The sequence below is a fragment of the Antrostomus carolinensis genome, unplaced genomic scaffold (genome assembly GCF_000700745.2).
Source record: "Antrostomus carolinensis isolate BGI_N321 unplaced genomic scaffold, ASM70074v2 scaffold14450, whole genome shotgun sequence".
NCBI classification, from domain to species: Eukaryota; Metazoa; Chordata; class Aves; order Caprimulgiformes; family Caprimulgidae; genus Antrostomus; species Antrostomus carolinensis.
This window is the reverse complement of record NW_010287850.1, coordinates 67,939-95,209: the sequence shown is the minus strand read 5'-3', so window position 1 is coordinate 95,209 and position 27,271 is coordinate 67,939. Positions and strand designations below refer to the sequence as shown.

The following is a 27,271-nucleotide window of genomic DNA, read 5'->3' as shown; positions in this document are numbered from 1 at the left end:
AAAAAACCAACACCCAACCAGACACTTTCTCCATTACATGCTAAGGCTGCAATGCTTTAATAGCAGAATGACAAACAAGAATTTTTGCTAAATATTCTCCTCTGTGGGTAACAGCTCCCCATTTCATTCTAAAACTTGTAAAGTATTATTTAGAAAACTACAGAAGAAAAAACAATTAAAAATTAGATCACCATACAGAAACTTCTTATTAATTAAAAGTAGTAGTTAAACTCAGAGAGAAGACTGGGTATCAAAGGAAAATATTAAAAAGAAAAATTATAAAATGTCAATGGTGTCTCCTTTCTAAGAATACAGATGTCTCAAGGTACAAAAGCACACACATCAGAAAAAATGAGGGGAAGGCTCATAAGTAATCTGTCATCCTACAGGTCAAATATCACTTAAATATTACACATTATAAATTGAATATCTCATAAAATGAAGGTATACTACTGTACAGATTATATACTGTCTATGTGCTACTTCTTAGTAGAGAAACTTTCAAACCAATTAACTTACACATTGTTTCATGGACTTCTTTCCCTCACCTCTTTATAAGGTTTGTGTTGTCCTTATGGCATGACTTCAGCACAGGCCTTCCTAAACTCACTAATGAATGAAGATATCCATCCAAACAGCTCCTGAGAGTCTAGGTCTTGTGGTTCCCCAAACTTTACCTGTAAATTTGAAAGAGAAGAATATTTAACATTAGTATATCCACGTAATCTAAACCATGTCCAGGATCTTAATGAAATTAAAAGAGCAAGAGAAAAGTTAAATAAGTTCATTATTATTATTAATTAGAAAACTTAGAGCTGGCTAAAATCTCCAGCAAGCTGAGATCCAAAACATCCCAAGTAAAAATAGCCCCAGGAGTTGTCATTGAATTACATCAGGACCTGGACTTCTGTATAACCCAGTCTCTCTGGGAGAGGAGAAAAATCAGTAAATTACGAACCTTCCTTCATGCAGTTTGTTAGATGAACCCATTCATAAAAGAAAATGCATACATTTGGGAAATGGTTTATATTTCACAGTGGACAAGGTAGCAGCATATTCATGCCAAAATTTTTTCCTTTTCTATCATTTTGCTTGGCAAACAAACAAAAATATTCATAGAGAAGCAGACACTTTTGAGAGAAAAAGTAATTTATCAAAGAGTCACCTTTCCCTGTTCTCTTCCTTCCTCCCCCTGAAAAAGGTGAACAGATGGAAAGTTTTTGAAAAAGGAATGAACAATGTTGGCATCGTGTCTGCTCTGCTATAAAACAAGAGGTGAAAGGTAGTCATACTGCAGAGTTCAGTACCAGGAGAGGGATCCCTGCATTAACTAAAATCACTTCCACATAGGTTCTTCAGTTCTAGGATAGGAAAGGATTTTTGATATTTAATCTGTTGCTAAGGTTTAATTCAAGAGGTTTTTCATATTTTTCAAAGATTCCTCTTTAACAGGATCAATGAGTTAAAGAACATAACTCTGCCTGCAATGGCTTTCTAACTGAGCTGAACAAATCTAGAGAACGTGCTCCAAAGGCTCCATCAAAAAGTTTAAAAAGGCATCTTGTGTTGCTACAAGTCCTTATCTTGGCTGTAATGGAGAGCTGCTCTGTAACTGAGGGATACAGCTGTCCCAAGGTGAACAGCAATGCAGTTGTATTTCAGTATTCCAGGTTGCAACTGGAATATACAGAAAGGTTTGGACAGGTATCTGTCATTATCTAAACATGTTCACCTGGACATCATCTAACATGTTCTTAAGAGCAAACCCTCTGCCTGGAAATCAGAAACACAATAAAAGAAATTATTCACATATAATGAAGTCACCAAAACTTTAGCATTAACCAGTGACACCTGATTAATAGTTTTGTCTGTTGTGTTCCTAATTGCACCCCCTGGGTGCTCCAAGCCCTTGATCTTTGGCACACCTCTCCACTCACCCATGGTGTACCATCAGCTAAACAGTAATGAGAGAGGCATTTCCTGGAGCTAATGACCATCTGTGAGAAGTTGATAGCCCACAGCTATACCACAGGCAGCTATCCCCAATTTATTGTTCATTCCATAGAAGTGTCATATGCCAAGGTCATTATTGATTCTATAAGCAGAATATAAAATCATAAAGTTAGGCCTGTGAATTTTTCTTTTATGTGCAACATGATTTCAGTGGCAACGTACAACACATTTCCAGATCAGATATTCCCCCAGGTAAGCTGGACTATTCCTTCCAAGTGCTGTTGAGACAATAGCCTGGTCTTTGATCACCCATCCTATTTTATATTTGCTTTACATTTTTGCTGCTTTATAAATATACAAAAAGATCAAGTAACATTATTCAGGAAAAAAAAAAAATCCATTCTAAGTGGGAAAAAAATATCTAGTGCCTAACTTTAGAGAAAAAGGGAGAAGGGGTGTGGGGGAAAAAAGCAGCTGGTTTAAAACTTGAGGAAACTTCCAGCTACATTGAAAATGAAATCCTTTTCAGATGTAAATGAAAGTCTCAGATGAGAGTTTCCAATACAAGAAAGGAATGCAAAGAGCCTTACGCATGATGCTGGGCTACAGATATATATGTGCAATGTCTCCTGGCTGAATGTGCACAGCTGGAGAGAAATGATGTCCATGCAGGGGGCCTAGGACAGAGTACACACACGTGGGAGAGCACATCCAGCACCCACTGTGCATCACACAGCTCTGCAAGCAGGACTGGCCACACGACATAACTCCTTCTGAAGATGACTTTTAGGTAAAACGGGTCAAATTCCTCCACACCCAATGCAAGAAGGATTCCCCTCAAATGTTTTACAGCACAAATCTCCCCACTTTTAAATCTGATGAATACTTTTCAACCATTTGCACTCATGTAAATCAACTATTAATTCTCATTTACACCATTTCTGCACCTTTTTTCTTCTTGCTTTATCCCAGTCACACAGAATCACAGAATGTCAGGGATTGGAAGGGACCTCGAAAGATCACCTAGTCCAATCCCCTGCTGGAGCAGGAACCTAAATGAGATCACACAGGAAGGTGTCCAGGCGGGTTTTGAATGTCTCCAGAGAAGGAAACTCCACAACCTCCCTGGGCAGCCTGTTCCAGTGCTCCTTCAGCCTTTATTGAAACCTTGGGACAGAGTTGTTTGTCTGGGATAGTTAATTTGGCTGCAAACCAAAAGGATGAAATCACCTCAGTAAGGCTGTAAGAGACACAAAGAAACCCTTGCACATTGTTCAATATTACTTCTAGTAAAACATTACTAATTATATTTCATTGGTCAAACATCTTGCTAATCTTCAGTATCTATTCAGATAGGTCCCCAAAGGTTTTCCTGGTTGCATCTCTGTGTTACATTTGCCTGTCATAAAGCTTCTCTATTTCTAATCCCTTCTCCTAATAAAAAATAAATAATATCAACAACAAACACCACCACCACTTAAAAGTTGGACCATAATCCCAGGACCAGGAAGTTATTCCAGTTTCAGAGATGAGCACTGCATTTCAACAAATCTGCCACTTTCCTTAAAACCTCCTAGTGTGACTATTCTGCCAGAGAACACTGTTACCATAGCAGAGACCTCCTGAATTTCTATTACACTCCAAGAACATTGTACTAAACAAGGAATCTACATACTATGTTGTTAAAAATTGCAGCATGGAGCTTTATCATTCCTTCTGGTGTGACCCTCTGACCCAAAAAACATTTTCTAGTGTATTGAAGCTGTTCAGAGGAAAAAAATGATTGAGAAAATCAGGTTCTTCTCAGGTGCAAGAGTGGGTGAATATAATAGGAACAAACAAGAACAGACAGCTTCTTTATCAGAAATCTTATGCCTATGGAGCTTCCTTTCTGCTCTGCTCATTTTTTAGATCTCTGCTACTACTAACATCTCTATCCTTGTCTCTCACATTCGAATAGTGGTAGCTAAATCAATGCCCTGGACTATAAGTTTGTCGCTAGAAAAAACCCTCAGCCCAATTAAGGGAAGATTTGAAGTGACACGGTTGCTGGTAGGCACCAGAAAAGCATGTTGTTTTTCTTAACATGTTTTCTGTAGCATGTTGAAAATATTCAACAGTTAAACTCATTAAATTTATAAAGTTGGTGAACAATTACTTTTCTTTTTGATACTTGGACTGTAGACCTTCTAAAAAGTGGGCTGTAAATCCTGAAGAAAAATAAATGCCAGATTTCCAGTCAAAATATTCCACTGCTGTTAGATGGGTTTTGGGGTTGGTTTTTTTTTTTTTTCAGTTTCTTTGGACAGTATAACTATAAAGCATGTAGAATTACGAGAACTTCTTGCACTTTTTTTTTTTTTTAAAGATATGTAGATTTCTTTTCATTGCATTTTAGTATGATATGTACCAGTATGTTGCTATAAAGCTTCTTCATTTCATCACATCTTTTTGACAGCTGGGATAGCTCCCCTTCATATTTCTGAATTAAATCCTGTAATAAAATAAAACTTCTTAATTTGGTATAGAAGCATAATATTAAAGCAGAAATTAAACAGCAGTGAAAACAAGATAATTCAAGTCAAAATTTTCATGTCACAAAAATTTCACATTTCACAAAAGATAAGCATACATCAAGAGCACACATTTCCTTGCAAGTATTAAGACATCAAAGACAAAAAAAAAAAATCAATGTTTGAGAATTTTTTACTGTATCATTCAATGACACTACCTAAATCTATCAAAATTGACAGAACTAGATAAGCATCACAAAGTCCTAATTTCCACTCACATCTGGCATAGCCTAGTTGCTAGTTCTTAAGGAAACAGGGCCTTAGAAAATTAACATTTGAAACAAAATTTCTTAATCACAATTCCTTTGTAACGTATACATTCTTATATATGTATATACATATACAAGACAACTAAATAAGTATTGAAGAAGCACATCGCTGAGTTGTTCCAAGGGAGAAGAAAACGTATGGGTTTAGCAGATGCCAACACTACACAGTGAAGCAAAGCACGAGGATATCCAGGACACAGATGAACATGTCCACACCATGGCAGTGGAGAATGCCCTCACTGGAAGTAGCCCCGTTCATAACTAACACAACAGTGCTCTTGAGAGCTAATTAAGTTCTTTGCCTGTGAGCTAATAAGCCTTATGTTTGGCTCTGCTGACTCCTGGCCAGAACTGAGCTCCTTCCAGCCCACTCAGCCACCTCTCCATTGTGACCTCCAGCCCATCTCCTCCTGCCACTAGCATGGGCAGAATCAGCTCAGATCAACCCATCCTCACAACGTAGGTTGATGTTCCTCTATGCTCTTTTCCCTTCTGTTTGAGGGCAGAGGAAGTTATTACAAATTCATATATGCTCTAAAATAGCTACTATTCCAAAGTGCTTATCATGGGCAATAGTGGGGCTACCTGCTCCTCATCCACTCCAGCCCGTTTGCCTGTAAAGCAAAAGCAGGAGATGCAGAAACTCTGAAAAGCCTTTCCTGTGCTGCAGCTTATGGTATAAGACATTATCAGAGGGGAATAAAAGGCCACTTTCCCTCAAATGTTCCTGACCCCCTTGTCAGGGAAGGACTCAGCACAAACTAAGATTACTCATCTTTTACCTCCAGCCCACAATACGTCTGTGATAATGTTACCTTCAGTTCCTTGCAGAACTGTGACTCCAGAGGTGTTGCCTTGATTGTCTTGGGTTTAATAAGCCGCCTGCACTGAACAACATTTTCCAATTCTTTTTTTAAAACTAACAAAAGAGAAAGAAAATGAAAAATTTCACTAGCATACAGTTTTGTCCAAAGGGCTGCAAATGTCTAATTTGGGACATGTGGAAAATTTAGGAGAATATGGGTCTCTAATATGTTCATCTAGGAATATTAACTTTCTGTGAAACAGAAATCCTAAAAGAGGCATAGGTCTTATGGAAAAAAGTAGCATGTGATCACTTCACAAGGAACTGCAGAATAATGAAGAGGTTGATAGTATGGTTATGCAGCAGCCATAAATTTGACCTTTTCTAGCTCTGAGCATTGGGATTAGCAATGAAAATAACATTTTTCAAACCTACATTCTTGTGCAGAAAGTTCAGGGTTCCTTTAAAGATGAAATAACAAAAATTCTACTCTATGTAACAGTAAAAAATGTTTTCAGTTGGCACTCAGCACTACATTGGACTGCTATCGTGGGAGCTCTGAGGGTGTGAAATGGGGGAGAGAAGAGAAGATACAGCCTTGTCTCCAGGGGCTCAGTCCTGAACTGACCCATGCTGCAGTCTAACATCTTCCTTCCCTTGTGCTCATGCCATACTTGCAGCAGATGAGCCCCAGAATGTGCCTTGAATTAAATGGTGAGAAAGTCTGGTTCCCTGGCATTTGTCCACCCCTTTCCCTCTCTGCCCTAGAGAAGATAAAAGTGACTACACTGGACCTATCAGGAATCCATGGAGGGAAGAGGCCAGTCAATCTCCTCCATTTCCCATGATTCACCTCCTTCAACAGCTCCCAACAGTTTTTGGTACAGTGTCCATTGTACCACTTTCCCCATGACTTTCCAAATCTGTCTTTACAATACTTGGTGATTTTGAATTGCTACCAACATCACCACTGAAGAACACAAGTGACTGAAGGTAAATAGTGTTACTTTTAGTTACTTATGTTTCCTAAAAAGTTGATTGGAATTTCTTGGAACAGAATAAAAACACACCTTAGTAGACTCAAGCTACATGCCTGGCTGATTCCCAAAGCCCAGCAGAATAGACGCAAGGGCTTTTCAAATTGAAATCTGAGAGTAACTGTCATTCAGTTATGTTATCAAAGGCTGGAACAGGATATATTGGTCTGTAGTTACAGTCAACACCCATGCCACATTTTCAATAGATAGATTTTTACTTTATAAACTTTTAACACAATACAAGTCTTTCTCACCCACTCACACACCTTCCTTAGCAGCTCTCAAAAGATTCAATCTAAAATCAATTGAATTCACTGGTCACTTTGTGATACTGTTCAATAGTAAGTTGTAAATATCTCTCAAATTCTACCTTACATTTGAACAACCTTATTATGTTCCCTCATGTCAACTTCACTAGTGTTGGACTCCATTCTAGAGAAGGAGACCAGTTTGGTTCAAAGAAGTTCTTGAACTTCAGGACTGAACTGTAGGGAGTTTTCTCCTGCTGTATTGTCTGCTCCTGGAGGCTGCCATCACCATAACTTTGATGGAGGACTTATATTGCTTAACATTAGTCATTTATGATAAATTCTATTTACCATGGGCAGTGTATTTTTTATATTTCTAAACCACCTGGACATGCTTTAATTAATTTATTCATTAATTCTTAATTCTTCACATTAACATGGCAGGTTAAGTATCACCATAGCACCACTTTACATCAATGTTTTGAACCTTTACCTCTGTTTACAAACTACAGAAGTGCAATTAAAACTTGTTCCAAATGACTGCACAACATATGAAATTATTTTTCTGAATCTAGAAACCATATCTACGTACCATCAACTTCAGCACTGAGGCCCTTCATGGAAGCTGGAAAGGAAGAGAGAGGGAAAAACATGCTAATAAGTATTATTAATATTGTGAGGATGGGAGCTTCCACAGAAGTTGTAGGACTTTGTTTTTCATTTGTTGATCTTTTTTTTTCCCCCCCTCCCTCCTCTTACCATCAGGAACAGCTTCAAATTCTGTCAACTCCTGAGAAAATTTGGCCAGATCAGGCTCATGTAAGAAGATCTGTTCCACAAGGGCGTGAAGCAAGGTGAATGTCCTCTCCTTACCCCGCAAGAGTTGTAACTGCAAATAGAACAGAGCAATAATTGACAGACTGAGCTATCATACTTAAAAAAAAAAAAAAAAAAAAGGAACAGCAGGGATGTTGATAGCTCCCAGGTAAATTTGACAAGAATAGAAAACACAATGAAATTAAACTTCTCCTTTTCAATCTGCCATTACATAGACATGCTTGATTAAGATGAGCTTTACATTTTCATATCCCTTGACCTTCCTTGTTCTTTTGTGTCTTCTTATTCACATGGGTCTTTTTTAACTAAAGGTATCCTATTTGATTGCAGCTGATTTTGGACCTCCAAACACAGTCATTATTCCTTTCCACTTAAAAGCAGTGCACTGTGTTCACGAAGATAGTAAAGTTCTTTAATTGAATCTAGGAAGATGCTCTGTGGCAGAAAATGATTTTGTAGACATTTTTCATTATGATAGATGTGGTATTACAGCCATTATATATATATATATATAAAAGAATGCAAGTTGTGTCTCAGAATTGTCACTAGAGTTATAAATCACTCACTCATATATTAAAGTCTCCAGATGGGAAAGATACTTTACAAAAACAAAATAAAAATCCTCTCCTCTATTTACAGATCAGGCATAATCTAACAATAGTGTTAAAGGTACAAGGCAGCTTAGGAAATTTGTATCTGATTCTTACTTTTTAGGATATGATGCTCTGCCACTAGTGGGTGGAGATAAAAAAACCCTGTGCTCAATAGCAGCATTTTCTGATGGCAAATTCTGATGAAGAGGGGAAAGTAGTTTCCTTAAAACTAATGGAAAACTCAGCTTAATGTCACACAAGGGATAGGTCAGTGAAGAGACAATTAGAGAACTCCGAGCTAGATGATGCTTCTTGTACAGCAGATCTCTGTTAGGAAAGAGTAAAGATCACAACCGCCACCTTCATCCCCCATTCAATCACCCAGCAGAGGAATGATGAGCGTTTTAAACCCTGTCAGAAAACAAATTTCACTCTCTTTGAATTTATTAATTTATTTACCTTCTACTTTTCAAACTTTACCTTAAAATGGAGTTGTACCACTTGTTGCAAAAGACTTTTGCATTAGAGTAAAATGAAGTGCTAAGAAATTACTCCAGAGCCCTAAAAGTGCAACTACCATGGAAGAAACGCTGTAGTTACAACCTCTGACCACAGCGAAATGAGAAGGGTCCATACAACAGTGCTCTGCACAAAACTGCAGAACACAATTTATCTAAACTTGCATCTAACCAGGGGCCTGCAGCTCAGATGCCTCTTCTAGCACAGAGATATTCATATTAGGGCAGTCAGTATTTTGGTGTTCTACCTCATTAGAAACACAGTGTGTCCAACACCACAATGCCCCATCTAGCCAGTGCTGCTGTCTAAAATGGGGAAACACATCTTGTTATAACACACATTAAAGCACACATTGTTAAACAGGAGTTTGTTTCTAGTGTAACCAAGAGCAGATGTTAAAATGTTAGCTACTCATTAAAAATGATTGCCTTTCCCCACATTCCAGCCAGAACTGACTTAATATTAATATCTAACATACTTTATAATATGATGATTTTAATGACAAGAAAAATATTTACTCACTTTGGTCAAAGACGACAATCGAAATCCTTTAGCCTTCTCTTTTCCAGCCTTTTCATTTAAATGGTTCCCAATGGCTAAAATGTACTCCAAGACAGCAAGAAATTTCTGGCTGGATTGCAACTGCTTACTCGCTTGGATTTTCTGGTTTATTAGCTGAAACACACAAATCTTCCTTCAGTTCAAACTGAAAGTATGAGTCAATCAATGGTGCCTATACCTTCCCTTTGCCAAAAGCATCATTGTCCACACCTGAAGCAAGTCACACTTTACCTGGTGGAAACCTTTGTATTCAACTTCGTTGGGGGAACGGGACAGGGGTTTTCAGGAAGGACCAGTTAAAAGTCTCCCACCAAGACAAAGCTGGTGTTGGCACAGTTACCCTGTTCCCAATGGAGGTCACATCCTTTCTGGCTGCCAAACCAGCCCTGCCGAAATGACTTCAACCTTATCTCTTAAAAATGCTTCTGAAGAAAAAGGGTTTTGCTGTTTGAATGCACCAGATTGCACCAAATGTCAGGCATCAGGGGGAAGCAGATAGCCTGAAGCACAGTATAAGGTTCTTCATCCTTCACCTCCCTCCCTTCTGTTTATACAAGCTGAACACTCTTATCTTATCAAAATTCAAGCACAGTTTCCCCCTAAGGAAGAATAATAATTTCCTGTAATCAAACTCAGTATCAATTTCTGTTTTCCCAGGGAAGCCACCTCCCTTCTAGGGCTATAGGCACAAGAGATGGTTTTGTTTTAAATTAGGAAATGTATATTTTTTTAGCACCACACCTCTCTTCTCACACACAAATTTAAAAACAGAGAAAGGATGAAACATGTAGGAGAGCTGAAAGACATTAGTAAAACATTTATAGGCACATCACAGGGCCAGAGGGTGCTGAAGCCCAATATTCAGACTGCCCCATAGAATTTTAGGTGTATAATCAATGGCTTACAAACACATGTTAGTATGCATAAGTAAGAAAATACTTAGACAACTAATCAGCTCTTCGATGAACATTAAATATCCTTCAAAGCAAACTGTATATATGATAGCTTCCAAATATTCAAATAATTCAGTGGAGGACAGCAAAGGTGAGGCATTGTACCAGACAGGGTCAGAAATCTGTGCACCTCCCCAGTGTTTTCCATCTGTTCCTCTCTGAGTTTTGTTCCCCGTTACTATGGTTTTAATCACAGCCAGATAAAGGATAACAACTCAGATTTGCAGAACTTTCAAATTTTGTTTTCATTGCCATGCAGAACGCGAGCAAAACCTTTGAAACATTTTCATGGAAACAGAATCGTGGTGAAACATTTTGTTTGGAATCAAAGCATGTACAAAACCTGGCAGGTAAGGCAGTGGTTTGGAACAGGAAGATCCAGTCCATGTGACTGGAACACTGTTTATTTGCATTCTCCCCACCCCTAGGTCATCCTGAAAAAGGCAGAGAGGCACTTGAACTCTGATTTGCAACATTTCAATTCAATGCTGTAATCCTTAGGGTGAACAACCTCCTTCAGTCTTCTGAAAACAGTAAATGTCTATGAGATGTTGGTCGAATAAACTTGCTGAGTATCTATGACTTTAGATTGATTCTTTCAGTTCGTGGGGCAAGAACCTCTCCACAAAAGGAACTGAATTTTAATGATGAAATTCATTTCTGTCTTATCACTGGCCAGAGAAAGTGGAAAGTTTAACAACCCCAAATAAAAATTTGAAAATCTTTTCCTGTTCTTTTCTCCCTCCTTTGTGGAAGTCTGTTCCATTGCCAGACCCATCAGCAACTGCTTCTTGAACCTTAGTGGAATAAGAATGATATTAAATGCACATATATGTATATACAAGTATATCACAGCCCTCATTTGTCTCCGTTTCTTTTTTTACTGTTTTATTTTGAACCAGTACTGTGGAATACAAGCACATTAGCAAAACACAATAAAATTAACTGCATGCCTAAAATTATTCCAAATGCACCAGCCGATAGCGCAACTGTATTTCAAATGTAGCCTGTCTCTAACTGTTTCATGCCATTTAAAATTCTTTAGCTATCAAAACCATGACCTATACAGATTTTTTTATTATTATATTTTCAACCTTTTTGCTTGTTACTTTTGAACAATGCCATGAAATGTTTTGTTGGGTTTTTTTTTATACTAGGCTGCCTGGATTATTAGATTCTGAATTGCTCACATTATGGACGGTGAGATGTTTCATTACTGGAAAAAAAAAAAAAAAAAAAAAAATAAAAAAAAATCCTGAACTACACAGCTCTGAAATCTGCATTAAGACCACTTGGCCTTCTACTATCTAGATTTTGATTACAAACACACTCTGAAGGTGTCTTGTTACTTACAGGCTCCAAATCTCTCATGCTCACAGGGAGCTCACGTATGGTAAGCAGGAGATCCAGCCTCTGGCCTAAGTGGGGGATTTTACACATCTGCATAAAATTGAACAGAAAAGGAATCAAAACCCATGTTTATATCAAAACATGCACATATATCTTTCTTAATGTAGTAATTCAGCTGCACCATAGTTTTCCTAATTTCTGTGCTCATTTATTAATTTTATGCTAGTCCCTAAGTCTGTAGATATACTATGGCAAATATAAAAATCACACACCTGAATAGGCAACATTTGCATATGCAAATTCAAGAAAACAGTGTATGCTAGTAGGGCCAGACACTACTAAAAATCAATTACACTAATTTCTTGTGAACAAGAATAGTTAAATGCATACAATTTTACACTGATAGATTTTGGAAATCTAGCTCAGAATAAATCAGTTCCTACTTTGGAGGAAGGGGAGGGCATGGGAGATGGAGACACAAAGGAATCCATACAGTTCTCTTCATAGTATCTACCTGTCTCAACTCTTCAGCAGATAAATCCTCTTACATTGATTCTGGCTGAGATTGTAAATTTAAGTTTCAAACAATAGCTTCTTGTAGTGATTTTATTTAGAAGAAATAGCAAGAAAATTATCTAGAAATAGTCTGTGATATGTTTTAATTCTGTGCCTTCTTACCTCTAACATAAACTGATCAACCACATGCAGCTCTGAAGGAGACCCCTTGAATGACTGGTACCTTTCTGCATCTTTTGGTGTTGGCATGTATCTGTAACACAGCAAATGAAAATTATATTGTTGTAACATAAAATAATCACTCTATTCCATGCATCAGAATTTCTTACTGTTTAGTGTCTTTCACATATTGCATATTTATTCTTTAACCACTGGAACTTTATAGACTTTTGAGGCAACTATGCGATAGAAAGCAAAAATACATCTGCATATCTGGAAATATATATACATAAGGCTTAAAAATAACTGTCAGTAGTGTTCACCTGCAGATCCACAGACAATTTGCAATGGCATGGGCTATTGTAAAACCATGAGACAAAGGAGTTAAAGCCACCATTTCCAAAGAGGTTCATTAATTCTGTGCTTGATACATATGTGCCTTGTTTTTGTTGATGAGATGAACCTTTCAAAAGCACCTAGAAACAACATACATTTTTTGAGCAGCTATATCCATGCTGACTCAGCTTGTCACCAGCAATAACTTACTCCAAAAATCAGCACAAAAGCAGAGCAGACTCATGCTATGGTGTGATTAACCAGTGGGTCCCACGGTCTAACTGACTCCTACCTCTAAAACTTTTTTTAATTGTCCATGAAACCAGAGTGGGCAATGACATTTCTGTCTTTCTAAGCACCACATCATATCAGAGATCCATTTCTCATTTTTTGCTGTGATAGCACATGACACAAACCTGCAACTTTCTTCCTTCTGCATAAGGCAACAGAATATTCTCCCAGAGTACTCCAGAGCTGCAGATTTTTAGAAAAGTGCTGTCTTTAAATATGCCTCCACTTGAAAAAATAAACTCACACCACCAGAGTTCCCTCCTTTGGAGATCTGCCTGCCTGTCTGACTCATACACTATGGGAATTCGTAGCGTATCTTAAAGAAGAAAAATGAAATCGATTTTATAACTAACATATGAGAAGGAGTGTTAAGAATCTTAAATAAGTATTGAGATCTGCCATCTTCTCTTCTTTCTTTGCAAGCAACCTACTAAATTTGTATTGACTGTGATTAAACATTCACAGGCATTGGTATAAATTTTTATTAAAAGTAAGGAAATTTATTTAAAGAGGGAAAAAAATAAAGCAAAGATTTTAACATGTTAAATACAGGACAAATATAAGGGGTTTTTTTTCTGTTATCAATAATTTAATATGACACTTCAATTGAATAATTGCTGGGTTCTGAATTATCAAATCTATATTAAAGCAGATTACAAAATATTCCATTTATCATTCTTCATCCTCAAGAACAAAAATGAATTTTCATTTAAAAATAACTGTTATCTGTTGTCAAATTAAAAGTATTTTATTTATCAATAAAAATAGTTTCACTTTTTAAGTAAATTCAAATAACTTTTTTTAAAAGCTGTCAGCAAATATCTTCATTTAATCAGAAGTTTGATATCTTATCAAATTGTTTTAATGTATTATGTATATGAAATGAAACTAGCAGATTATCTAGAAGGTTTAAAGCTTAAAGCATTAAACAATGGAAGCCATGGAAAAGGAAGCACAAGAATATGTGAATGCATTCCATAAATATCTTTTTACATGAATGCAACTCTAATGGAATTTGTGTGATGAAAAATCTCCAACTGTTCTGAAAAATTAACTTTATAGAGACAAATAGTGTTTTGCTATTTGATTTTTGATTTTAAGACATCAGGTTCATTCAAAGGACTATGGAAAGGTTTCTGTATCAAAACAAGTCCTGAAGTTTCTAATAATATTCCACCACCTCCATTAACCGTCACTGGGTACATGAGCAGAACATTTCGCTCCCTAGTCACAGTCTTGAAAATTCAATCTTAGTTTGGGCTTTAAATATTTTTCGTTTTACAATAGTAGAATTCAGACTTCCTACTCAGACTTAGACAATACGACAGGTATAACTTGCACAGAGAGGAATTTTCCAGCCTCTGACTATCCTGTTTAAACTCCTGTCATAACCACAGGTTGTCAATTAATTGGATGCCACAGTTTTCATCAGTAAAGTTTTCCACCATAGCACATAAATGGAGTGGAAGGGTCTTCAAAATTGCAAAGTGTCCTGCTACTTGTATCACACCAACTCTACTACAGTGCATCATACAAGAGAGACTTCTGAGTGCTGATGTTTCCAGGCAAGTGTCTGCTCCTTCAACGAGATGTTTGAATGGGAGCTGTAAGACACCGAACTGCCTTGGAAATCCAACTCTCAGTGCTGAAATGCATCACATCTATTTCAGTAACATTTTTTAAAATGCTGGGGTGGGAAACATGCTTCCTTTCACTACAAGATTTGTACATGCATTCCTAGATTTTGGCAATAAATAAGAATCCCAGGAACAGAATTCTTGATCCTATATAACATATAGCAATGCAGCATCCAGTATCTCTTGCACGTTCCATTGCTAGAAAAATTTCCTCAGCGTTATTGCTATCAAAGGAAGACTCTGAAATCTTCGAGGAAAAAATAACATTTCAAGCTTCATTGCCATTATTATTATTATTTTTATTTTTATTATCTGATGGCAAAGAGCCCAGATGCTATAAATCAGTGATCTCAGTGGTGTTATACTAATTTCAGCAGCATAGAGATCCTGGACTAAATCTGCAATGCTCTATTAGGGCTTGAACAATGGTGAGCACTCCCAATAGCCAAGACATTTCACTGCAATTATCTCCTGCCCAATTCCACCACTGCAATTAGAAACTGCAGTACTGCAGTAAGATCTTTCTTTTTTTGAATGAAGCCTTTGATATCAGCTTTTGAAAGGCAACGGAGCTCCATTACCTTCAGTGGGGCTATACACCTTTTACCAGCTCAATCTGCTGTGGACCAGTGTGGGGAAAAATTGGTAAAGCATGGGGGCAGCATGGACACCTCCTCCAGAACACTGGTACATTTAAAACATTTAAATATTTGGTGTCTCATCCATATCCCTTTGTACTTCATACAAACAATCTTACCTAACGATATCAATTCATTATGTTACCTGTTTGCTCTTCCTGTTCACATCACTTTCTAAGTGCAGACATGATTCTGCAGACTTTAAAATTACTGTTGATGTACTGATTAGGATCAGGATATTAAGGCCAGAATTAAACTCATTCCACAAGAAGTAGATCCATTGGTAGCAAAATTTATTATTTACTTCCTCAGTTTCTTTGCCAGTATCATCTATTTCCAAGCTCTCTCTAGCAAAAAACCTCAAATGTTTTCTCATTTTGAAGCAAGAAACAATTTCACGTCAAATTTTCACATGAATGTGTCTAATGAAATGGTACAGGTATCACATGGGGACTGGGATGTATGACCAATACTACTTTAGGATCGCACTTCTTTCCTTTCTTTCTCTGTCTTAAACTATTCACAGAGATACAATCCAGTTCCTACAAATTCCACACACCAGTAGTTTGCTTACATTCCTGAAATCTATTTCTCTCAATATAGTAATTCAATAATATCAAAATTTGCATTCTGCTTTAAACCCACAAATCTCTGCTACCTAGAAATACTGCTATTCTTAGCATCCATGAAGTTCCTTTAACACTTGCCTGGCTTCCTCCTCTCCAAACCAGTTTTAAAGAGGGAACAAGATTCCTTCTGTTTCCTTCATTTCTGATGCCACAATAGATGGCAAGGGTGTAGTAAGAGGGGTTGTAAAGTTTTCTTATCAAGTTACACCTGCTCAGTGCCACAACTGATTCATTTACTAACTCTGCTCCTTGTAACCAGTTCACAAAATCGTGTCAGATTTGCTGTCATTTCTTGCAGTCCCCTTTCCTACACAACAAGGGGAAAAGTGATATGTTGGGTACATACTCTAAAATCTCAGTTGCAAGGACTGAGATTTCTGTGTGCAACCCAAATATTCTGTTCACAGTCAAGATAGATCCAATGTCTCAGCAGCATCTTTCCTGAATTTGCCATTATTTGCAGATTATGCCCTCTCCAGAAGATAGCATATATTATAAACAAAAAATCAAATCCCAACGATTACCTTCTTAGTGCTGTAATCTGCTCATCTGTAAGTCCACCACTCTCTTCATGTATAATGTAGAGTTTTTCTTTCAGCTCATTTGGTTTTATACGGAAACTTTTAAGAAAAATGTCTGGAGGAAAATGATTTCTTAGATTACTTGGAAGAAAATCTTCAAGGGAAGTAAAATTACCAAAATATTTAATATTTACTTTCCAGCTTTAAAAAAAGCAAGGAAAAAAAAAAAAAAACCACAACAAACCAGAAAACCCCCAAAACACTTGGTAGTCTTTAATGCTAAGGCAAAAATTCAGTCTTTGTATTTTTTTTTAAATATACATAGCAGTAGTCAAGAAAAATATATACTAAGGCAAAAATTCAGTCTTTGTATTTTTTTAAAATATACATAGTCAAGAAAAATATATTTCTGTCAGAGCATGGCCAATGCTTAAGACAGAACCATCAAGATACTGTTATTGGAAGGTACTCAAGTATTTGCTATTATACATTTCTCTTGTACCCAGCTCTACAGTCAAAATATTTTTTTTCCCAAATAAAAATAAAATGTATTGGCATATTATAGAATTTTGAAGGTTAAAGAAATTAAATTTTTGATTTGTTTTGATTTTGTTTACTTGCTTTGTTTAATTTCTAGGGTTCAATAGAAGGTAGTTAGAGTCCATGCAAGAAAAATTACTCCCAAAATGAAGGGAACTTGGGAAACAGAAATGCTCACTTCTTCCACACTGCCTGATATTCTAACACCTGATTAAGAGTTTTTGTAATGTTTAAGACTTCTGTGCTGACATGGGACTGGCTCATAATATGCATTATGATAAGAAATTTGAGACAAGACATCTCTTCCCCAAACAAGTGAAGAACCATTTGTAAGGCTGTTGCTCCCAAAAAGACTACTTTGGCATGGCAGTTATTCTTTAATTACTGTCTCCATCAATCGTTAACAAAGGATGAAGGTAAAAAAGGAAGCACAAGGAAGTGAACAGAGCACATCAGCAGAGAAAGTGAAAAGATTTAAATGCTTCTCAGTGTTGGCATGAAACTTGTCCTATAGTCTCTGCTATGACAGAACTCCTCTGAGCACAAGGCGATTGGGAAGGAGAATTCAGGAAGGTTGTGTATGATTTACCTATTTTTTTTTTTCCTCTCCAGTTCTAAAAAGGAGCAGAGTTTTTCAGGTTATAGGAACTTGCTGTGGCCCAAATCAGCTATTAATGGTTCTCAGAAGACTGTTGGCCAATGGAGTATATACCATTTATTCTTTCTCTGACACCCTTTCCACCCTTTTAATTTTGTTATATGATCTAGCTTTAGTGCTGAGCCTGGCAGAATCTTCCCTTTTTCCTTCTTATGGTTTCTATGGCTTACATCTTTCTCTTCCATACACCTTTTAAACCATGTATCTCTTCGGGTGGGGTGATGTCTGTGAACCATAACAGAGTGAATAACTCATAGTAAAATCTTGATTTTAAAATTTTCACAACCTGTCTACACTCTACATTTAATATTTTCTTGAACATTTTCAGTAGTTGAAATTAGCCACTGAATAAACTCTAGTCATCAGACTTTGCCAAAGTATTTTCCTAGGTAAAATAAGGATTGTATATATGGGAAACTGGGTCTCATACAGAGAAACAGGCACCCATCAAGTCACAAAAGCTGGTGTTTTAACTCATAAATCAGTTTTTCACACACTTTGATTGTATTTTCTCAAACATTGGTCTTGAATTTAGCATGTATGTCTTCTCTCAGAACTCCCATTTTTCTCTTATGTTCAAAAACTCACTCAAATTCCCAAGAAATTTTAACTTTCTGGTGTTCTGGAGCTTCATCTTTTTATCAGTTTAAGAACTGTGGTTTGCAGCACTTGCAGGAAGATTAATCAGAATTCTCAGGATTAAATTAACTTTAGATCTAAGTAATGTCCACTATAATAAGTATATGCCAAAAATCTCACTGATGGGACTTTAAGGATAAGATTAAGAAATGGATGTAGAACGTCTCAATGAAAAAAAGCTGTAAGAGGAGTAGGATCAAAAGGAAGAATGGTGTTATTTGTAAACCAAAAAGAAATAAATTTCTTCAGAGAAACAGTAATAATTTAGTAGACAAAAACACTATTACAGGATTCTTTTTATCTACAACAGTACTTTTGTGTCACTCACTTCCTTTTAACCCTCTAAATTGTTAGTCAATGGATGCACTAATTCCAACAAGTTGTCTTCATTTACAATTCCCAATTAAAACTGTACACGATCTCCAAACTATATTCTTTCTTTTCAATATTCATAAAGATTAAATAATTTAAATTTCAAAATTAACTGTCCCATATTTTTTACACATGTAACATTTCTTAAAATGTGGTAGGTTATGGAACTTTTTTGGAAAGCCATTTCTGTAATAGAAATCAGAGTAGTCTTTGAAGAACAATTACTCTTGCTCCTTTAATATCTACCACTTCTCATCAAAGTAACTGAAAGACCTTTACATCATTTTATTAGTAAGATCAGAACTATGTGTTGAAGTGCTTCATTAGCTGTGAAAGACTGTTCTAGGTCAGGCCCTTGGCAGAATCATACCTGGGATATGAGAGGGAAAGATCCTGTTCATGATCATTCAAGAGAGCCATTCACATACTAAGCGATTGGCCAGAGAAAGGCCAAGAGACTTCCTGTAAACTGGCTTGTAGCTCTCTCAAAGGTTTCTTACACCAACCCATCTATACCTACATGAATATTCTTGAACTCAGTGTAGAGAGAGACTGAGTACAGTACTCAAAGTGCTAGCTGCCAAGCTGTTTCTGTTGACTTCTTTCACCTGTCCAGCCCACAAAATTTGAAAAGTCAGAATCTTGACACTGATTTCACAGACATCACACATGATTTTACGTCTGCCCTAAGACAGTAGCATCACAGCTCAATGGCACAGCCACATGTTTTGTACAAGTGCTTCTACTCTGCAACATTAGGGACCCTATTTAGAGCAATTGAGCCATGAGGTCTATTTTTATAAATGAGTAGAGGGGCACTGAATTAAAAAGTAATTTAGACACAAGCTTGTCTCCTTTTCCCATTGAACAGCAGAAAGTACAACTAGAAAATGCATGCAGTGCTCGCCCCAGGCTTCCAGATAGGAGTACACAGTTCTTTTTAATACACTTACTGAAGTTATGTGCAACTTTTCGATCTAACATGATGTGCTGATTCACTGAAGGTTCATTGCTGGAAAATACTGCCATGTCCTGCATCTGAAACTGATCACAGAGTCTGGATACATCTATTTTTCTCTTGCATGGGTCACAAGATCCCCAGACAGATTTTTGAATCTAAAAATATAGGAGTGACAGGGTAAACAAAACGCTAAAAGAACAGAGTCACTTTGTTCCAAACATACAGAAGGGCATCCAGGTTGTTTTGTGGCACAATATACAGGCTATAATATGTTTTTTTCTTTAACAGCTACAATCACTTTCATCCTCACCTTATCGCAAGGAACAACATCCCAGTGAAAGGCTTTGGTTCTCTTTGTCGATGGAGAGAGGCTGCAGGGCTGCGGGAACACAGGTGGGGCTGGTGGTACCTCTGCCTTACTTATGGGAAGTGGAAGAGATGGTGATGCTGGGCCTGACTCCCCCTCTGCACGCTTTGTCTGGGGGCTCAAAGACTTGTTCAGACCAGTTGTTGCAGAACTCACACCAAAGTGGAAAGCTTCATCTTTCTGTTCATTCAGAGGTACAGTAAAATCCTCATAATCAGCTTCAGAGGAGGTGCATCCTTGAGATCCCTCCTGAGGCAGTGAGGCACCTTTGCACAGGGGACAGTACCTTTCTATGAGAGACACCCACTCATTCTGGAGCTTGCTAACATCCTCTGCTCTATTATTTTGGACAGTAAAGGGTATTCGAAACCTGAAATTTAAGAATGTCATATATAAACACAAGGAAGTGTAAATAACATGCTGACTAATACAGCCAGAAATATTTCTTATTTAAGCAGAATGATATTCAGCAGCTTTACTTGTCAAAGGAGCCTAGTGCTGCTGACTCTGACCTTTTCAGAGAGAGTTAATTGCTTACGTGTCTAAGGTTAGAGAGCTGAAGTTCTGCCATATATTGACTTTGTGGTGCAGTTACCTCATAATTCCTCTTCTCCACCTTGGGGGAAGGTGAACAGTGTGCTACATCTCACTGTGCTTGTTGCACAAGCTAGTCAGAACCTGTTCACACACCTGTCCTATCAAGCTGAATGATATATCTCTTCACTGTCTCCTAACATGACAACTAGGCAAGTCTTTGTGGGCAGTATTTCAATGTTTCTTCTCAATTTCACAGTGTGATACTTTTGATTCCTCCTTAAAACACTGTATTATATTATTATTAATTATTTATATAATTCTGATGGCCTCATTTCTCCACTGTTGTATTTTGTTCTGGGACATTGAGTTTTTCTGTTGCTTGACCTTGTTTTCAGCAGTTCTGTTTTAACAAATTATTAATTACCAACTATACTTACAAATAATTGTGTTCTTTGGTCTGGACTGAAAAGGTACTGCATCCATTCTCCTTGCTGACACTCACATTACCATCTGACAAATTAATTGTATTTGTTACAGGGTCTGCAGTCTGGTTCTTCCCTCCCAGACCTATGTAATATAAAGTCAATTCTCCTTCACGTAGTTGTACCAAGTACCTGAAGGACAAGGAATAGAAACTGTTCATTCTTCACTGACTATTTATTTGAACACACCTTGCCTTTGTTAAAGTATTTTCTAATGTCAATAAGACCCCACATTTTTATAGCATCTTCCAGCGAACAGTCAAAAAGTATCAATACAAAAGCATAAAACCTTTGAGATAGGGTTTCTTATTCTCATCTGACACATAAGTAAACTGTGACATAAAATGTGAACTTCTAGCCTTCCATGCCTAATGAGAGAGCTAAAACTAAGGTCTGACTATCAATTAAAAATCACCCAAGTCCTGTTAATTTGTTAGCCACACTCTGTCCCTCCCACTCCATGTATTCCTCTCGTTTGTTTGAGGTGGTGGGTCTGTTGGACTATGAGCTTTTAAAGGAATTCACTATGTGACTGAGCAGATCATAATATGACAAGGCTTCAGATTTTCTGTGTCTTCCAGGTTTCACTTCCACCAAGCTATAAGTCTCCATGACATAAGTTAGTGCCCAACCTTATAGTCCAATAAATCTACCTTTTGGAAATGACTTTGCACCTGTTCTTACTCCATGAGGACTGATCCTGGTCCCCCCTCATTCCCACGAGTCACTTGGCAGGAAAGTATTCTGCTCTCAAGGGCTTCCATCAGAAGTGACTGTGCCAAATTGGGGTATTGCCTATTTAAATGATAAATTAATCCTGGCAGAAATTGCCTGCCCATACACAGCTTCTATCACAGCAGAATCTTCTGCTTCATTCTCTCCTCCAGGATTCTGCTCTGCTGCTTATAACAAAGGCTCCACATTCAACAACTGGGGCTTTACTGTATGTGGTTTTTATTCTTATTTAATCATTTGCATTCTCATTTTTCTTGAGGGTTACTGCATTTCTTTATCATTCTGACAGTTCTATCAGACCTTTCTTTTCCTCCACTCTCTGTTCAAGGTGTGGCGAGTTGATTAAGGTGTTCTGTGGGGAATTTAAATAAGTTTAGCTGCTCCAGAAGAATTAAACGTAAAATATAAATTCCCACATAAACAGTCAAAGTGATAAGAATTGTTTAATGGAGCTAGCAGTTATATTGATCTCTACTTTCTTTAAAGCAGGGACTTAGAGTTCAATCGGATCTCCAGATGTTTCCACCATTATTTACTTTGCCAAAAAAAGAGAGAGGATTAATATCAAGAAGAAAGCAACAAGGGCTTTGCTTCACAAGATAAATAAAAATCAATTTTTGTTTGTTAACAAACTTGTTTAATGTTGCAAGGTAACAAATCCTGGACACACTTGAGGATAGTGTTTACAAGACATACAGTGATAGTCTTTTTAAAACAATTAAAATAATTTTCTGTGAACTGTGAAGTCTTTTGAGATAATTGCCCTGTGCAGATAATTACAATGTTAAATTATTTTCATTAGTTTTTGCTAGACAGGGGGTTTTTTTTCTCTCTTTCTCTCCTTTGATAGTATAAGCAATTTCCAGGTATTTTAGGAGCTGGCTCAGGAGAAGGGTGGGTTGTCTGCAGAATGGGGAGCAAACTATGTAAAATCATTGTGGCTGGTTCATTAGTCCAGTAACAGAATAAGCGGAAGCAAAAGCCTGTGATGGTTTACAGGCTGAACGAAATGGTGGTGACAGTCCATTTCCTACTGAATAGTGATTCCTGTCTCTGAAACCACCACTCCGTTAGGACACCATGGCTGATCACCTCCACAGGTGGGAAGTTCAGAACATTATGAGAATGAGTTACGAATTTTGAGGCAGCCATTTGGCCAGTGTGAGTCAATGTTCTCTAGCAGGACTCCTATACTCATCCGCTTTGCCAGTTTTTTTCTCCTTTTCCTTATGATTAAAAATGGAGTAAAAAGTAAAGAGGTAAACGTAAAGTAGTGCCACCATTAAAATCACTCTGAACACCATCACCATTATATATTTGTGTCAGTAAAGTACACAGCAGTCTCTAGCACACACCAGAACTTCATTTCGTTGAGTATCACTACTGCACTAACAGTTAATTTCAATGTTTTCATCTCGGCATCTATGTTTCAACTTTAAAAACCGACTAATAATTAACTTATAAACAGCAGATTAAAATCAAAGTATTTATCAGAAATTTTTACAAAATCCACAGTCCAGAGGTCTACAAAAGTGCAGTTCATACTTCACCCATTCAGTGGATGTAAAAGTGTTTTCCTGCAAATCCAGCAGTCCTTCATGTATCACGTCACATTCTGCAGGTCTTCCAGAGCTGAATTGCTCTGTATAACTCTGCTCAGAAGGTACATTATCTATATGATAAGTGGTAGCAGAGAGAGTATATTTTCCATGTTAATTCCCTTGAATAAGACACTAATAGGTGCATTTTTCAAGTATAAAAATGATAGACAATACTATAAGCGGCAGCTAAATAGGTAAAATAAATTAACGTAAAATAAATAGGGTCTTTCTATGATGTTAAACTCCTTACTTAACTGCAATTTGGTTTTATGCCCACAGTTCTAACCTCATCAGTGTAAGGAGAATATAATTTTATTCTGGAGGGGTTAGTGTAAAACATAATTTTACTTTTTAAATTTATATACAGAGCAATCTAGGACAAGGTTTCTGTTCAGCTCAGTTCAAGCCCAAGTGGTACTTGATTGATTTAGCTTGAAATCTCAAACAAACCCAGCAGAAAAGTGAAAGCTTGCCTACAGTTGAAAATAGCATGGATTAAGGTGAGTGTGAATTTAAAGCATTCTTTTTGTTATACAGGGCCATATTTGAGTGTTTCTACTACAGAATACACGTACCTTTTTTATCTCTTCTGCTAAATGTAATCTATTTTGAAAATTAAGTTTATCAACCATGAGGTACTGTTCATCTGGAAGAAAAGTTTCTGCATGTGGAATGAACCATTAATTTTCATGAGAGATGAATCCCTCTGCAAAAAGCCCTAAAAAATGGGTCACAGCAGAAGTTTGGATCCAAACTCTTCCATGCTTTTTGAGAGTTTATACCTCAACCTAAATTGTGCAGCTGGCTTCAGTGCCTCAGCAGAGGGATGACATGAATTCCAAGACTTGAGCACACCTGAACATACATTATCTACATATCTACATTCCAGGGAAAAGCTAGTGCTAATATCACAACTCGAGTCCCTCAAGTTCCAATGTAGAGTCTAATTACACTAACTACTTGGAATATTTCATTGAACCTAGAACTCAAAAGGAACTGAGACCTCAAAATGAAACAGCTCATACAAAATTTTGCACCACAGAATCATATAATTAAATATCAAGCTGTACCTAGGCTGTCTTCCTCTGATAATTTTATAATTACAGGTTATTTTGATGCTAAAAGATGAACAACTAGGTCTTTTTCTTTTCACAGCATCAGGATAGCCTCATTCATTCTTCTAAAAAGCATGCATTTTAATAAATATCATACACATAGAAAAAAAACTGCCTAGAAAATTCAATTAAGATTCAACTGTCCATGTTGTCAGTTTTGTTTGCTTGTTTTAATACAATCTCAGAGCAGTAACTTTCAAGGTGCAGTTGAAGAAATGCATCCACTTTCATATCACGTCTCGAGCTGGCTTTACATCTTCAGTCTTAGGGAACTGTGGCAAAATCCTAAGGCCAAACTTTATCTTGAACATACATTCCCTTTGTTCTATGTATGAACACAGAATAAAGACATACCTACTTCTTTGCTTGCACTGTGCAGAGCATAACAATTCCCATTTATGATTGGGACCTGCTTGGTACTACCATAACATTAGCTGTTATTTATAGCAATCTGTCTATGACATTGTAAAAACTTACCTTCCTTTTATCATCAAGAGACACTGCTTCCAGCTCATAATCTTGTCGCCCATGAAACACAATGCTGAAGCGCCTCCTTTCAGTATCTTCACAGGCTTTGACTTGTGAGAAAGGGAACTGTTTCTTAATAATTCCTTTTTCAATGTTAAAAATGGTCTTTGTGTTGAAATCAATCTGGAAGAGAAAGTTTTTCATTACTTAACTCCATCGCTTCTCTTCATTGAAAGGGAAAGGCAGCATCCCCAATATTACCATGCAAGGGCATTTAGATGAAGGACTAGCTTAGAATATGTATCTATCTTGCCAATGAATAGAATAAAAAATGACATTGCATCATCAAGATACTGTACTATATTTGTTTTACTTACAAAACAAACAAATATTCATTGTAACTCTTTTTCCCTATCTCTTTTGAAGAATATACATCAATTTATCATTCTGAAATATTATTTCTTTTTGAATTCTACTTGTTTTATACAACCCAGTGCAAAAACTTCCCATTCAGCAGTAGTGGCAGCATGAACTAATGGCATGACCATCTCAGCAAAGATTCAATTACTAACTGCTTCAACCTATGCCCCAGTACTAAAATGAAGTGAACAGGGTTATTTTTATAACAGCTGGTTCTGTGGCAGGAAAAGAGGATACTATTGAGAGGTTATTTTCTGATATAAATATTACTGTGTTTTTGTTTTAGATCTTATCTCACACATATTTTTTTTGTCTGTGTATATATATACACATGTGTATATACAGGCGAAGAGAGCGATGACAATAGCCAATAAAGTGATTTTATTGCTGTTTCACAGCTATCACAATTAGAAATTGTTTGCTGCAAAATAAAATTACTCTTCTTCCACTGCACAACCTATATTTGCAGTGTTAAAAACTGGTACAGACAGATTCCAGTATCTATTCTATGTGTCAGTCCCTGTTGAGCAGAAACAGCTTTGTTGATACAGTAAGATGTGAATATTATCTGACTGCCCAGCTCCAGTGAACGTGGCCCACAGAGAAGACAAATTCAGAATAGTCTCAGCTTTCACCTGAGTTAGATATTTACCTTTAGTCATCAATGATTCTTGGCATCTTTCATTCCTATAGAGCAGACCACATCAACCAAATGTTAACACCGTGGCCTTTCCCCCCTGTTCTGTTTGTAGCAGGAAATCTCCAAAGCAGAACCATTCTCATTATTATCTCTGACTTTTGAAGGCTGTTGGTATCTAGAGAACCGGAATTAAACTACTGCAGATTCCCAGACGGATAAATTCCACATCTAATAGAGCTTTCTCCATTTTTCCATCAGCTTTATGTCTGAATAAATAATCTTTCAGTTCATAAAACTATTGCATATGCAGTGAAATAAGGAGATTATACTTTCTACAGTTACAATGTAGTAATCAAAAAACCATCCTCTAACATGTATGATTTGGATTTGTTTATTATCAAATTTTGTCCAAACTGCAGGAAAAATGCAGTGAAATCCAGGTTCCTTGAAACAACATGAAACCTTTGTCACTGACTTCATGGAATCAGGAAACCTCCATCAGGTGTTATCAACAGAAGTTTGCTTTAATATTGTGCAAGTCAATAAAACCTTAAGAGTTCATAGGGTCAAAGAAAGAATTCCCAGGGTAACCAGAGATGAAATGCACAGTCTGCCAAATGAACCTTCTGAGTATCTCCAGGAACATTTAATCTCAAGATTTTAGAGAGTGCAGTTGAAGCGATGTCCTGTCAAAAGGGACAGGTATTTAAGTATGTCTGCATCACTTGTATGTGTAATAAGAAAAACTCCCAGGCAGAACTTATTATAATCAATCATCTTTGTGATGAACCATGTTTTTTAGAGGTGAAATAACCTCTTAGATCATCAAGTCCATTCTACAGCCCTCCCAAAGACTCAGTAGAGGGAGTTTCAGATATTATCTCCAGAATACTTTTGGTGTAAAATATCGGAAGTTTGTTCAATATCTTATACTTTTCTGATAGGTTGCTGAACCACAAGATATTTTAGGCTCTTTTATAATGTTTACCAAGCAACTTAAGCATCCCATATTTTTATATGTTCCTTCAAAAGTGAGAATTTTTAAAGTTACCTGCAAAATTCGTTTCTGCCACCGATAGTGTTTGTATTTGTAGATAATGAAGTTAAATTGTGAGCCAGTTAGCAAATCCTGTGAATCCTGAAAAACAACAGAAATCTTCAATATGTCCAACACTCCGCTAATTTTTGTCCACTCAGATCCAATTGTGTTCCCAGGTGAAATCTCCGTGAGGGAACAGTGTCCAAACAGCACTGGAGGCTTTGCAGAAGAAATCCACATGGAGATACATGGAAGAACCCTCCAGACCTGAT

General features: G+C 37.0%; 1 protein-coding gene across 1 annotated transcript in view; it reads right to left on the bottom strand.

Moving 5' to 3' along the window:
• Nucleotides 1-572: 572 nt before the first annotated feature.
• Nucleotides 573-27,271, bottom strand: part of LOC104522291 (formin-like protein 19) — a 30,702-nt gene continuing 4,003 nt past the window's right edge. The window contains exons 3-17 of the mRNA XM_029084141.1: nucleotides 27,012-27,098; nucleotides 24,910-25,083; nucleotides 22,004-22,068; nucleotides 19,906-20,332; nucleotides 19,588-19,750; nucleotides 17,794-17,848; nucleotides 16,429-16,524; nucleotides 12,377-12,467; nucleotides 11,702-11,788; nucleotides 9,357-9,509; nucleotides 7,645-7,774; nucleotides 7,478-7,510; nucleotides 5,611-5,714; nucleotides 4,364-4,447; nucleotides 573-677 (exon numbers count right to left, since the gene is read on the bottom strand). Of these exons, the coding sequence (XP_028939974.1) occupies nucleotides 573-677; nucleotides 4,364-4,447; nucleotides 5,611-5,714; nucleotides 7,478-7,510; nucleotides 7,645-7,774; nucleotides 9,357-9,509; nucleotides 11,702-11,788; nucleotides 12,377-12,467; nucleotides 16,429-16,524; nucleotides 17,794-17,848; nucleotides 19,588-19,750; nucleotides 19,906-20,332; nucleotides 22,004-22,068; nucleotides 24,910-25,083; nucleotides 27,012-27,098 (1,854 nt within the window). The remainder of the gene's footprint in view (nucleotides 678-4,363; nucleotides 4,448-5,610; nucleotides 5,715-7,477; nucleotides 7,511-7,644; nucleotides 7,775-9,356; nucleotides 9,510-11,701; nucleotides 11,789-12,376; nucleotides 12,468-16,428; nucleotides 16,525-17,793; nucleotides 17,849-19,587; nucleotides 19,751-19,905; nucleotides 20,333-22,003; nucleotides 22,069-24,909; nucleotides 25,084-27,011; nucleotides 27,099-27,271) is intronic.